General features: G+C 37.9%; 1 protein-coding gene across 6 annotated transcripts in view; it reads left to right on the top strand.

Moving 5' to 3' along the window:
• Positions 1 to 13452, top strand: part of LOC111868881 (uncharacterized protein PFB0145c) — a 63826-nt gene that overhangs the window by 48714 nt on the left and 1660 nt on the right. For all 6 annotated transcript variants that reach the window (XM_023859947.2, XM_033753217.1, XM_033753218.1 and 3 more), the window contains 6 exons: positions 2523 to 2594; positions 3205 to 3273; positions 3821 to 3892; positions 9629 to 9700; positions 10213 to 10263; positions 13303 to 13448. In XM_023859947.2, the coding sequence (XP_023715715.1) occupies positions 2523 to 2594; positions 3205 to 3273; positions 3821 to 3892; positions 9629 to 9700; positions 10213 to 10263; positions 13303 to 13410 (444 nt within the window). In that variant the 3' untranslated portion in view covers positions 13411 to 13448. The remainder of the gene's footprint in view (positions 1 to 2522; positions 2595 to 3204; positions 3274 to 3820; positions 3893 to 9628; positions 9701 to 10212; positions 10264 to 13302; positions 13449 to 13452) is intronic.

Raw genomic sequence — 13452 nt, 5'->3', positions numbered from 1 at the left:
TCCCAATATGATGCTGTTTGTGTCTCCTCTTCCATCTTCCTGAAGAATTTCTTCAATTGTGTCATACACTTTTTCCACTTCATCATCTTCATACTCTGATGTTGGCATGTACACTTGCATAATCAGTATATCTACTGGTTCCACCTTTAACTTGAGAGCAATAATTCTGTCATTACAAACAATCTTCTTAACAACACTCCTCACTACACTTTTATGCACCACTATTGCCACACCTCTTTCAGCCCATTCACCTCCAGAATAATACACTGTATAATCATCGCTTCTTATTTGACCTTGTCCTTTCCATCGCACTTCACTGACATCTAAAACTGACACCTCATTCTTGCGCATTTCCGTTTTCACAGTCTCCAATTTGCCTGCTTGATTCAAGATCCTTATATTCCATATTCCAATCTTGTAGCCGTGATGTTCCTTCTGATCTTCGCACTTTTTCTTGTCATAACTCCTGCATGACATTTCCTCAAGAAACACTCCCCCCCCCGGAGATCCAATTGGGGGAGTAGTTTACCTCCGGATTGTTTTGTCTCCAGAGGAAACATCTCGCATACTTGGTATCTCTGTTTTTGGAAAGAGGCTATCCAGGAAAAGTGATAATGTGGAAGTTTTTCAATTTGCTTTCCACATCGCAGTACAACAGCCGTTCAAACCACTCTGGTCACGCCTGTTGCTATACAAACTTGAACCATCTCGAGCATCATTTGCTCTGCTTCAAGTCGCTGTTGATGACGCTGCTTCCGGCATCAGTTTTTGGTGTCTCTCTTGACCTGTCCAGCAAGGGAGGCCCTGCCAGTAGCTACACTACCACTGATATAGCTCTCAGGGTCCTTGGCATACTCAAACCCCCTCACCACGATAAGGTGGAGCCACCAACGAGGGGGTCAGATATGCGGTACATTAATTAAACAAGGGCAATATTCAAAATACTGTGAGGCAGTATGTGCAAATACATTTTACTGTTACAAAGTTCAGAGTAGTTGAACATGTGGTTCCAGTGGAAGGAACATGAAGCGCATATACGAGGGGAAGTCAATAATTATTCACAATGCAATTGTATTTGTGTTTCTGTTAGCAGCACGGTCGTTTTGCACAGCATCACCATGCGTGGTTTCCTTGTCATTATTTCTGCGCAGGTTTGATGTTTCTAGGTCAGTTTGATCGTTGCTGCCTTGCCGTTAATCATGGCTACTCCACTTTCTGTTTGCACCAAAGAAGAGCAATGTTCAGTGATCCGGTTTTTGTGGTCGGAAAGTGTATCAGGGGCCGCAATCCATCAAAGACTTTCAGCACAATACGGGAACAGTGTTTTGCCACAACGGAGTGTCTACGAATGGGTTTAAAAATTAAAAAATGGTCGCACAAGTGTTACGCATGAGGAAGGAGCCGGACGACCATCCACGGCCACAAATGAGGACAACATTGAGCATGCACGTGACATAGTTCTGTTAGACAAGTGACTATTGATAAAGTGGCATATCGTCTGCAAATTAGTCATGGTTCTGCCTACAAAATCATCCACAACAGACTTGGGTTTCATAAAGTCTGTGCAAAGTGGGTCCCAAAACAACTCACAGTGTTGCATAAACAAACGCGCTTGGACATCTGCCAACAACATTTGGATCACTATGGTAACGAATGTGATGTCTTCTTAGACAGAATCATCACTGGTGACAAAACATGGATCCATCATTGCGAGCCGGAGAGTAAACGGCAGAGTATGAAATTGAAACATCCACAATCGTCCAGCAAGAAAAAGTTCAAAAGGTAACTGTCCGCAGGAAAACTGATGCTTACAGTTTTTGGGACTCACAAGGCCCAGTACTGGAACATTATCAGGAGAGGGGCACAACAATAAACAGTGCTCGTTACAGTGAGATGCTTACTGACAGGCTAAAGCCTGCAATTCAAAGAAAATGCCGAGGACTACTGTCGAAAGGTGTTGTGTTGTTGCACGACAATGCCCGTCCACATACTGCTGCCCACACCTCTGAAACCCTCTGGAAACTCAAGTTTGATGTAATGGCTCATCCTCCATATAGTCCACCCAAAGGGGCATTAATGGGCCGTCGATTCACCTCGGACCAAGAAGGGAAGGAAGCGGTGCATGCGTGGCTCGCTGCTCAGCCGAAAACCTTCTTTTCTGAGGGCATATGAAGCTTGTGCAACGATGGACCAGGTGCGTTGAAACGCAAGGGGACTATGTTGAAAAATGATGTTAATGTAAATTTTCTATTTGTATTCAAATAAAATTTATAGCTACATTGCGGATAATTATTGACTTACCTACGTACATTGAATGAGGAAATTCCACAAAAGTTGGGGTCTGAGAAGACCAACAGGAGCAGCCTATCTGATCATTTTTCAAATGTCAGAAGGCTTGTACCTAAAGTGTATGACAATATCACATTGTTCCATTTGCTCTTGAGTCCTTTGAACCAGTGACACATTTCTCATATTCTTATTAAAGCAACAGAGATGATGAAAATTATATTGTATGTTCACAGATTCAGGAAGATATAAAAGTCTTGGTTTCTGTGTCTGTGCAGCAGAGTGAAATGGCGCTCCGTGCCAAAGAGGTATGCAAGCAATGTGTAGTTAATGAAGAGTACAAAAGCAGCATTTAAGATGGATTGAATTTTGATACTTTCTTTTCTACATGAATTGGAAACGTATCAAGTGTTTTTGTTATGATTTGTATACAGTTGTTCCCCAAGTTTTGTTCTCCTATTTTTAATCATTTTGCACAAAAATTTTATATCCATCCCACATTTGTAATATGGCATTCATTAACAAATATGATGTACCGTGTGCACCAGATATGGTCTTTAGTGATGGGCATAACAAAGATGCATGTTTTACTTAAAGGTGAACAGTATTGAAAATACACAATATGTACTCAAAGCAACATGTTCCTTTATGTCAATAGCCCACAACTTTGTGATACATAGTATATGCAGTTCAGGTAGAAACCACAAGAGTTGCATACAGTTGGTTGGGATGGCTTCATGGAAGAGCAAGAAGTGGAAATATTTTTATTCCTTTAATGGTGTTAATTGTCTCATTCCCAAGTCATATTACAAACTCATAATATTACGTTTGCTATTCGGGCTCACAAATGTTGGACATAATACCAGGCATCTTGTTAAAGCAACTCAGAATATGACCAAACTTATTCTTTGTTCACAGAGAGAAAATGAGGCAGTCAGTGACATTCTATCAGAGGGTCTTGAATTGCTGGAAGCTTCTTTCAAGTTGGTATGTAAATACTGTATAGTGATGACCAGTACAGAGAAACTTTTCAAGCAATACACTTTCATACATATTGGTGTTTATGTGGTAAAGATATAACAACTGAGCCGTGGCTTAAGCATGTCATACACTCATTGCTTGGGGCCATGAAAATGTCCCATTTTTGTTAAATGAGAACAATGTTGAAATTATTAACTGGAAAGCAGGGTGTTTCAGTACATTATACCATCAAAAAGTTGTGAGTGGCATGCCATAAGTTGAGTACTTCAATTAAAGATGGACAGTATTCAAGAGATACACTAAACCTGCTTGTACTCATAACTTAATGGCCCACAAAGTTGTGATTTGCTGAACTTGTAGTACAGGCAAAAGCCACAAGAGTTGCATGTAGTTATGTGGGCATATCTCTCTTAAAGGCTGTTCTCCTGCAACAGCAACAAGGAAAATTTCCAGATTCTTTTAAGAGTATTAAATATCACATACCTGAGGCAAAACAGAAGAACATAATGTATTAAAACAGCAGACATGACAAAAATGTATTCTGTGTTCACAGAGAGAAGATAATGGGAAAATCATTGACATTATGTCCGAAGGAGTTGAATTACTGGAAGCTCCTTTCAAGCAGGTGTGTAATTAATGAACAGTGATGAAATATACAGAGAAACATTTACAAATGGTACTATTTCATGTTTTCTTGTTTACATGATTAAAATGTACCAAGAAAATTTTCCCACATTTTACTTATATGTGTTAAAATTTTAGAAACACTTTTGTAGGCATGAAAAATATGCTGTATTAATTCAGCATGAACAATATTCAAGATATTTACTGAAAATTAGGGTATGCTGGTATATTATACTGCCAGAAAATTATGAGTGGCAAAGGAGATATGGATTCAACTTTGTGTTCCGATTCTTGCTATCCATATGCAACTTCATTAACATGCACACATTTTCATCACTTTATTATAAACTATTACATGTTTTGGCTTAACTGGCCATCTTTGAGTATATAAGTTGCTGGGAAGAAGGAACCTGCTGCTCTGCTATTATGTTGTTCGCTTTTCATTTTTGTAAATGCTTCAGAATATTCTAGGTTATATGATGTTATTGTGCCATTGTTATGCATGTGCCTGGTTTATCTGTAATATGTAATGGGTTATATTAATGTTTTGTATTTTTAAGGTATATATTTATGTATATTCTGTCTTAGCATATTTGATGTTACTTACGTTGCTGTTGGTTTGTTTGTTTCTTCTGTGTGTCTGGCTGTTCTGCATGCTCCTATGAGAGCTTAAACTAATCACAGTCACTCGTGGTGCTCGTGATGAAGTTGGCACTGTTGTCACACATAATGCAGGGCATGTTGTATGCTGGTAGCTGGTGTTCGTTTACTGCAGTGCTCTGGCTATTACGTTTTGAATCTCGATGTTTGTCATTCGTTTGCTAGTTATCTTTGCAGTTCTTGCTTATGTGGTATTTTTCCAATGCGTTTAAGTGTTTCCATTTTTGTGTTTTCTTATGATGTCTATAGGATCTGTTATGTTAAAAAGAGAAAAGGTAAAGCTGTCCCTGTAACTAGCCATGGTAGCCCATAGGGTTGTGAGATGTTGAGGCTCCCACATTTTCTAGACAGTCAGGTCATATGCAGCAGTAAGGTTGTCAGCCTTACATGCTGGCCGCCTTTACCCACAGGAAGATTTCTGGTACTGATTTCTATTATGGACTGCGTCAACCCCAGGGCCATAGTGCGGCTGGACGGATTAGATAAATTGAAAGAATTCAGTGACCTCATTGGTAATCAAACCTGTGACCGTCTGGCTTGTAGAATAGTGCTTCATATTTATATCCATTGTTTATTGAATTGAATTGAATTGAATTTATTTACATTATATAAATCCTAAGCAGGTTAGTACCTTTGGATACAGAACAAGTCAAAAGGTTACATACATAAGTACAGGCAATTTTAGCTTAAAAATTAATATAACTTAATTTTACATCATTCTCTATTTACATTGAAGTATTCATCTAAAGAGTAGAAGGAATGAGCATGTAGATAATTCTTTAACTCTGATTTAAACTTTTTAGTATCATTGCCCAAGTTTTTAATACTTTGTGGCAGATTGTTGAACACTTTTATGCCAGTAAAGTAGACTCCTTTTTGATATACTGATAAAGTTGATGAGGGTAGGTGGAAGTTATATTTTTGTCTAGTATTCATGTTATAGACATCAGAATTTAATTTGAATTTATCTTTGTTGTAAACAACAAATAAGAGAAGCGATAATATGTATTGCGATTGAAGAGGTAGAATTTTTAATTTCTTAAATAATTCTCTACATGAATCTCTACTTCTACATCCTGTAATGATTCTAATTATATTCTTTTGTATTTTAAAAATTATTACACTATGTGAAGAGTTCCCCCAAAATATTAATCCATAGTTCATAATAGAATGAAAGTAGGCATGGTAAACCATCTTCAATGTTTCCTGTGACATAAAAGGCTTAATTGATCTCATCGCATAGCAAGCTGCATTTAATTTAGGTATAATTTGTTCAATATGTATTTTCCAAGACAGTGTACTGTCTACATGTATTCCAAGGAATTTTGTATCAAGTACTTTACAGATTAATTTGTTGGCATAACTGATGTCCAGATCAATTTGGTGGTTGTTTTTAGTTGTGAATGATATGTAATGGGTTTTATCAAAATTTAATGAGAGTAAATTGGCTTCGAACCATCTGTTTAAGGCTTCAAATACAATATTTATGTCATTTTTAAAGTTTTCAAATTTAGAGTTCTTAAATATTATACTAGTGTCATCTGCATATAGAATTGGTTTAGATTTATTGTTGATGGTTTTAGATAGATCATTTATGTAGAGAAGAAAAAGTAAGGGACCTAAAATTGATCCTTGTGGAACACCGTGCTTTATAATTCCCCAGTTTGAAAATGCATTATGACTGGAGTTTTTATTATTTATTTCAACTCTTTGATACCTGTTTTTGAGGTATGATTTGATCCATTCATTAGCTTTGCCAGTTATTCCATAGAAATTTAATTTCGATAGTAAGATATCATGATTAACACAATCGAAAGCTTTTGCTAGATCACAGAAAATCCCTCCCACAATTAATCTGTCATTGAGAGCACTTAAAATATCGTTAGTTAGTTCATAGGTTGCTTTTTCTGTTGTTAGGTCTTTCCTAAATCCAAATTGCTCTTTGACTAATATGTTGTTAGAATTTAAGTGTTCAAGTAGTCTATTATACATAACTTTTTCAAAGACTTTTGAGAATGAAGTCAATATGGATATTGGTCTGTAATTAGAGATGCATTTTCTCTCTCCTTTTTTAAAAAGTGGTTTCATTACAGCGTATTTTAAGCGTTGAGGAAAAGTACCTGATGATAAAGATTTATTACATAGATGATTCAAGGGTGAACTGATGTAAACAGAGCTTGCTTTAAGTAATTTGGTAGAGATTTCATCATATCCATGTGAATTTTTGGGCTTAAGGGATTTAATAATGTTTTCAATTTCCTTCCTTGTTGAGAATTTGAGATTGATATTTGGAAATGAATTGTTAAAGGCACGAGACAGATAGTATATTGGATTATTATTATTATTATTATTATTATTATTATTATTATTGGAATATGTTTTCTCAGCTAATGAAAGGAAATATTCATTAAATGCACTTGCGATAGCTTGTGGATTGTTAGTGGACTTCCCTTCAATATTCAAACTTTGTACGTCTTCATTAACAGATTTCTTTCCTGATTCAACTTTCACAATATCCCAGGTGGTTTTAATTTTATTGTTTGATTTTAGAATTTGGCTGTTATAGTTATTCTGTTTGGCTTCTTTAATGACTTTTGACAAAATTTTACAGTACATTTTGTAGTGACTTTTTAGTCTTGGATCATTACTGTCCCTACTGGCCAAATATAGTTGTCTTTTGTGTTTACATGAAGTTTTTATTCCAATTGTTATCCAGGTGGATTTGTTTTTATTTTCATTTTTGACTATTTTTAAGGGAAAGCTTGAATAAAAGATCCTCAAGTATGTGTTCAGAAAGCAATTAAATTTAGAATCAATATTATTGCTGTCAAATACATTGTCCCATGATTCATTACTTAATTTTGTGACAAAATCTGCCATCGTATGCTTGTTGATTTTCCTTACTGTTTGATATTGTTGATTACTGGGCTGAAGGTCAATATTATTTATTTCTATGAGTTGAGCATCATGATCGGATAAGCCATTTATAAAGGGTCCTACAGTATAGTCTCTTAATTTTGAGTTATCAATGAATATATTATGTATTAGTATGTTGTTTGAATATCCCGAATTACTATTATTATTTCTAACTGCTTGCATATGTTCTATGTATCTAGTGTGGAATGCTCTGCTGTTTGTCCTTTGTGTTTGAGCTGGTGGACCAAAGACACCATCTGCGATTCATGGTTCCTTAGGTCCCATATTTTATCCCATCAATAAAGCCAACATAATCGCAGACTCCTTAGAATGCTAGTTCAGAGTGCATCACCTGTGAGAGACTGACCATAGACAACAGGTGGAGCCTTAGCCTACCATTGATGAAAACACCCCTATTAATTACCGATGCTGTGATGTCTCAAAAGAAATACAATCTTTGTAATTAATGAAGCCTGTGATTTTGATGGCATCTTACAAGGATGCCTCTTATGTATTAATCACATTTATTTAATCACTCCCTTCGGCCTGGTCATTTCATGACACCTTGGAAGGAAACAGAGGCCATAACATTGCCAAAACCTGGTAAAGACCCAAAATTTCCCCAAGACTTAATGTCTGTTTACCTCTTGTCCACTACTGGAAAACTGTTTGAGAAGCTTATGTGTAGAACAATCCAAAAACACATTGAAGAAAGAAATTGACTAAATACAAGTCAGTTTGGCTCTCGAGGACATCACGGTATGACACTTCAGTGTATGAGGCTGGCAGATGATGTTACCCTAGTTTTCAACAATAGTATGTCGATGGCTGTTGTATTATCAGATATCAGGAAAGCCTTCGATGCAACATGACACTCTGGCTTAGTATATACATTTACAGAATTAGAATTTTCTTACAAGTCTCATTTAGCTAATTACTTCTTTTCTAACTGACAGAAATTTTAAATTTTTCGTAGAAGATGAATTTTTTGTGCCAAGAGAAGGGCTGCCCTGAGAGTCTATATATTGTGACGTGGATGGGCCCTGCAGCACCTGGATCTGATCTTGCTCCATGTGCAGACAATAATATCGAAACTGGGGCTCCTTTTTAGAACATTTTTGCACATGAATTTAATTCCCATCCCACTTATATTGCATTGTATTTATTAAGGATTTTAGAGTAGCATATGATTGTCACAGAGAATTTACTTGAGGGCACATTGGCAATGAATTATCTGAATGATGGATGGACAGCATTACAGATATACTCAAAAACAGCATATAACAGTACACCAACATGGCAGAAAAAATTTTGCTGAGCTGTTCATGTAATTCAAGCATGGAACATGAGAGTGGCATAATGTTGTGCAGTTACTTGTCATGTGGCCCCTGTGGTCTAGCGGTCAGAGTTCCTGCTACAAATCTAGAGGTCCTGAGTTCGATTCTGAGAAGTAGTGGGTCTGGAACTGGGTCCACTCAGCCTCGTGAGGATAATTGAGGAATAATTATAATAATTTCAAGGAAATAGTGTCTTCGGTATAGAAAACCGAGATTAATGGCTGTGGGGATCCATTGCACTGACCACGCGACACCCTCTATCTGCTAAAGTTGGCACTAACTTCACCGACAAGCAGCAGTCACTTGGTCGGTATAGTTTTCTTGCAGACTACAGGCCACAGACTTTGTTGTTGTTGTTGTTTTTTTTTAAGTCCAAACAATGCAACTAGTCCGGGACTAATGAGCATTTTCATTCTCACTTAAACTACTACTACTGTGGTCAACATTAAGAAGTGGCATGTAGTTAACTTATATACCCATTACTGGAGGGGATGAAATTCCATTATATTTTTTTAAAGAAGGGCAGTATTGAAAATCAGAAATCCAAAGATTACATTTACTACTTCATCATAGTGTTATAAATTTGCATGTGGCTTAATGTTTACTTCTGGTAGGAGAAATATGAATCGATTGTGATGTTAGTGATTATATTTAATGGAAGTTTGATGCTGGGAACTTCCCCACGGCAGCACTCCCTGTTCCTTCTCACAGTGTGAAGAGACCTGTAGCTAAAGTGTATGAGAGTATCATGTACTTTTGAGATGCTTCAAACATGGCAAGTTTTTCTGCTTTTTATTGTATGACAATATATTTTACGTTCTCAGGTGGGGAAGTGTAAACAAGTCACACATACTTTGCCCAATATGCTGAAGAATCTGGAGGACTATATCGAGAAGGTATGTAATCAATGAGTAGCGATGAACAGAACAAACACAGGGTTCATCTCAATTGTGGGTCTTGTATCTAGGCCAATTTTGAATGAGAATGTAATCCCATCCCCCTTATATTGTATGATATGTATTGTGAATTTTAAAATAGCATACATATGTGTAACAGTCTTTACTTTGGGGCACAAAGATGAATTTTTTGCAGTTAAGGATGTACAGTATTAAGGATATATACTCAGAAGTGTCATATAACAATGCACTGTGCCAGAAAATTTTGGTGAGCTATACATGGAGTTCAGGCATACGACATGATATTGGCATATGTTTGGGAAATAGGTATCTCTTCAGGGCTTACATGTTGTTAGAACAAGAAGACCAGAAATTTCCTGATCCTCAAAACAGTGAAATGTGTCATTCCAAAAGCATAATGTCGCAGTTTCTATTCAGACTTTTGAAGGTGGAATGTGGTTCCTTGTTCCCTAAAACAATTGATAACATGACATGATATTCTGTATTCACAGGAAGATGATGCGTTCGAGAGACTTGATATGGTGGAGGATTCTTTCAAGAAGGTATCTAAATACTGAATACTGCTGAATGGAGGAAATAACTTGTGGGATTGTCGATACTCCAATAGACAAACCACGTGAAACTGTAACAATTGTATATACTAAATCATTTAAACTGAATATACAGAATACAGGATATATGTAGAATGTTCAAACGTTGGCTGGCCCTCTAATGGCAGTTCGTTCCACCGCAAGTGTGTCAGCAGATTTCACTCCTCTGTAGTGGGCGGAGTCTTACGGCCATTTAGCTGGCCTGTCTGGATGGTGATGCAGTGCTGCATGCGCCGGTAGGATCGGCTGGCTCGGCCGGTTGCTGGGATTGCGGAAGATGCGTTCACTGCAGACTTGCAGCTACTACTTTGGTTGCCTGGTCGCTGGAGGCCTGCGGCAACTACGTCAGTTGCCTGGTTGCAGTGAAGAGCTGATGTCTCTGATGACTGATCGCTCTGAACTGAGCGTGTTGACTCATGATTGTGAGCTTTGTGCTCCACCTTTTATACAATGTGTGATGGAGGAGCGAAATTTGCAGAGCGCTGATTGGCTAGCACATGTAATGATCTGGACATGGGCTAGACAGTGAGTGCAGTATAAATGCAAGTGTTGGAAGCAATGCAATGGGTACCCTTCTGAAAAAGCCAACACAATTGCCGACCGTTTGGAAATTCAGTTCTCACCACATGATCTGTGCGACGATAACCATGAACGGTGGGTGGAGGCTAGAGTTCAAGCTCTGCTGGAAACTGTAGACACACCCACTCAAAAGATCAGACCATGTGACATACAGAAATTAATAAAATCTCTTAAATTAAAAAAAGGCCTGTGGAATCAACGGCATCGCAAATGAATGCCTCAGGCACCTTCCAAGGCGATCATTGGTTCATCTAACACATTTATTCAATCACTACCTCCAGCTTTCTCATTTTCCAACAACTTGGAAGGAAGCAAAAGTAATAACTTTACCCAAACCTGGTAAAGACCCAAAATTCCCTCAAAATTTACGTGCGATCAGCCTCCTGTCCACGACAGGAAAACTATTCGAAAAAGTAATTTTGAAATTCCTCCGTAAACATATTGAAGAAAGAGGCCTGCTCAACGCAAGCCAGTTTGGTTTTCATGCACGTCACAGCATGACATTGCAATGTATGAGGCTGGCAGACCACGTGACCGTTAATTTCAACAATAAAATGTCTACGGCTGCAGTGTTCTTGGACATCGAAAAAGCCTTTGATACCACGTGGCACTCAGGTTTGCTGTTTAAATTATCAAAATTGGAATTCCCCAACCCTTTGACCAAGCTTATTGGGTCCTTTCTATCTAAACGTAAATTCAGGGTCTCTGTTGAAGGCGAAATGTCAACGCCAAGGGAAATGCAAGCAGGGGTGCCACAAGGTTCAGTCCTTTCCCCCACCCTTTTCAACATGTATATTAATTGTGCCCCCCAAACTCATGGTATTCATTTGGCCCTTTTTGCGGATGACACCTGTCTATATGCGACAGATCGCAAAGAGGGTTTTATTGTTAGAAAACTCCAGCGTGGTCTCAGCTCAATGGAGACCTGGTGTGAGCGCTGGAATATAAAAATTAATGAAGATAAGACTCGGGGGGGGTCTACTTCTCTTGTGGTCGGCGACCGCCTGAGTCTTGTCTTACTCTAAATGGACGAAATATTCCATTTGTAAATAGTGCAAAATATCTAGGTGTACTCTTCGATAATAGAGTTTCATGGTGACTGCATGTAGAACTAATCGAAGCCAAGGCCTTCAGAACATTCATTAGAGTATAATCCCTATTGAAAAGTGAGTGATTGAGTGCTGACATTAAACTGACCCTCCACAAAGCTCTTATTAGATCTGTAATAACTTATGCTAGTCCTGCCTCGGAGGCGGCAGACACCCATCTAGTGAAATTGCAGCGCCTGCAAAACAAGGTTCTCCGCACCATTGGTAATTTTCCGAGGCGCATACCAGTCCGCAATTTGCACATGGCATTCAAAATCCCATATGTATATGAGTTTATAACAAAATTATGCAGGCAACAAGCAGAAGTCATACAAATTCATGAGAATGAGAATGTTCGCAACATCGGACAAGGCGAAGCCCACCACAGAAAGTATAAGAGGCTTAAACTTGGCGGCAGTCAGGCATACGACCCTTCAAGTGACTAGACTGCCATGGTAGCGAGTAATACTGGAAATAGGGCGTAATCTGCTGTACTGAGCCTGGACTGACAGAGGCCTTGTATATATTGTACATAAAAGTAAGAAATAAGTGTGTATTGTAAATTTATGTAAATACAGACAGTGGACATATTAATACAGACTGACTGACAAATGACAGACCAAACCTCTCGTCAGAGATGGCGCCCCACATAGACAAGACAGTAACTTTCATTCAAAAGAAATATCTGGTCATGAGCCCCAGCTGGGGCTCGACACCAGGACAGACTGACTGACTGACCATCAGTTGCAACATGACTTTGACTTTGAATGTGATTGATTAGCACGCATGATGGTGAAAAGTTAGCTGGAAAGTGGGTGCTGTATAAATATATGTGGGATGTTCCCACAAACTTTTTAAAACAATAACATTTCTTCTCGCATTTATATGTTTATAATATACTGAGAAATTGCTACAGTTTATATACATTTATCCCACATTGTGGAGCTCTTTGAATAATATTTACAAATATTTTATATATGCATGGACATATTATGGTCTCCGTTAAGAAGTGAGTTGTAGCACACCCATCTGATACACTCATTAATTGTGGGTAAGAAATATACAGTATATAATTTAAAGAAGGGCAGTATTCAATATATTAACTGAGGTAGTATGTATGAGTAGATTATATTGTCACAGAGTTACATAAATTGGATGAGAAAATTGCATAGCATTGGACTTTGTGTAGCCCAACAGGGCTGTATTCTCCAATCATTCTGTTGTTTAAAGGCTTATACTGAATTGAGCATGTGACATATTTCTCAAGCTTCTTATTAAAAGGATCAGCGCCAGTTAAAATTATATTTTATGTTTACTTTTTCAGGAGAATGAAGTCATGTCTTGTGCCTGTGACTCTGGAGATTCTGAAGGACAAAATCAAGACAGTATCAAAGCAATCTGGAAAAATGAACCGTGCAAATGTAGAATTTAAAGAAGATAGAATTCCTTATGCATTCTTTCCTATAGAAGGTTA

Source organism: Cryptotermes secundus, unplaced genomic scaffold, assembly GCF_002891405.2.
Source record: "Cryptotermes secundus unplaced genomic scaffold, Csec_1.0 scaffold592, whole genome shotgun sequence".
NCBI classification, from domain to species: Eukaryota; Metazoa; Arthropoda; class Insecta; order Blattodea; family Kalotermitidae; genus Cryptotermes; species Cryptotermes secundus.
Note: the sequence above shows the minus strand (reverse complement) of the source record. Positions and strands in the feature narration are given on the sequence as shown.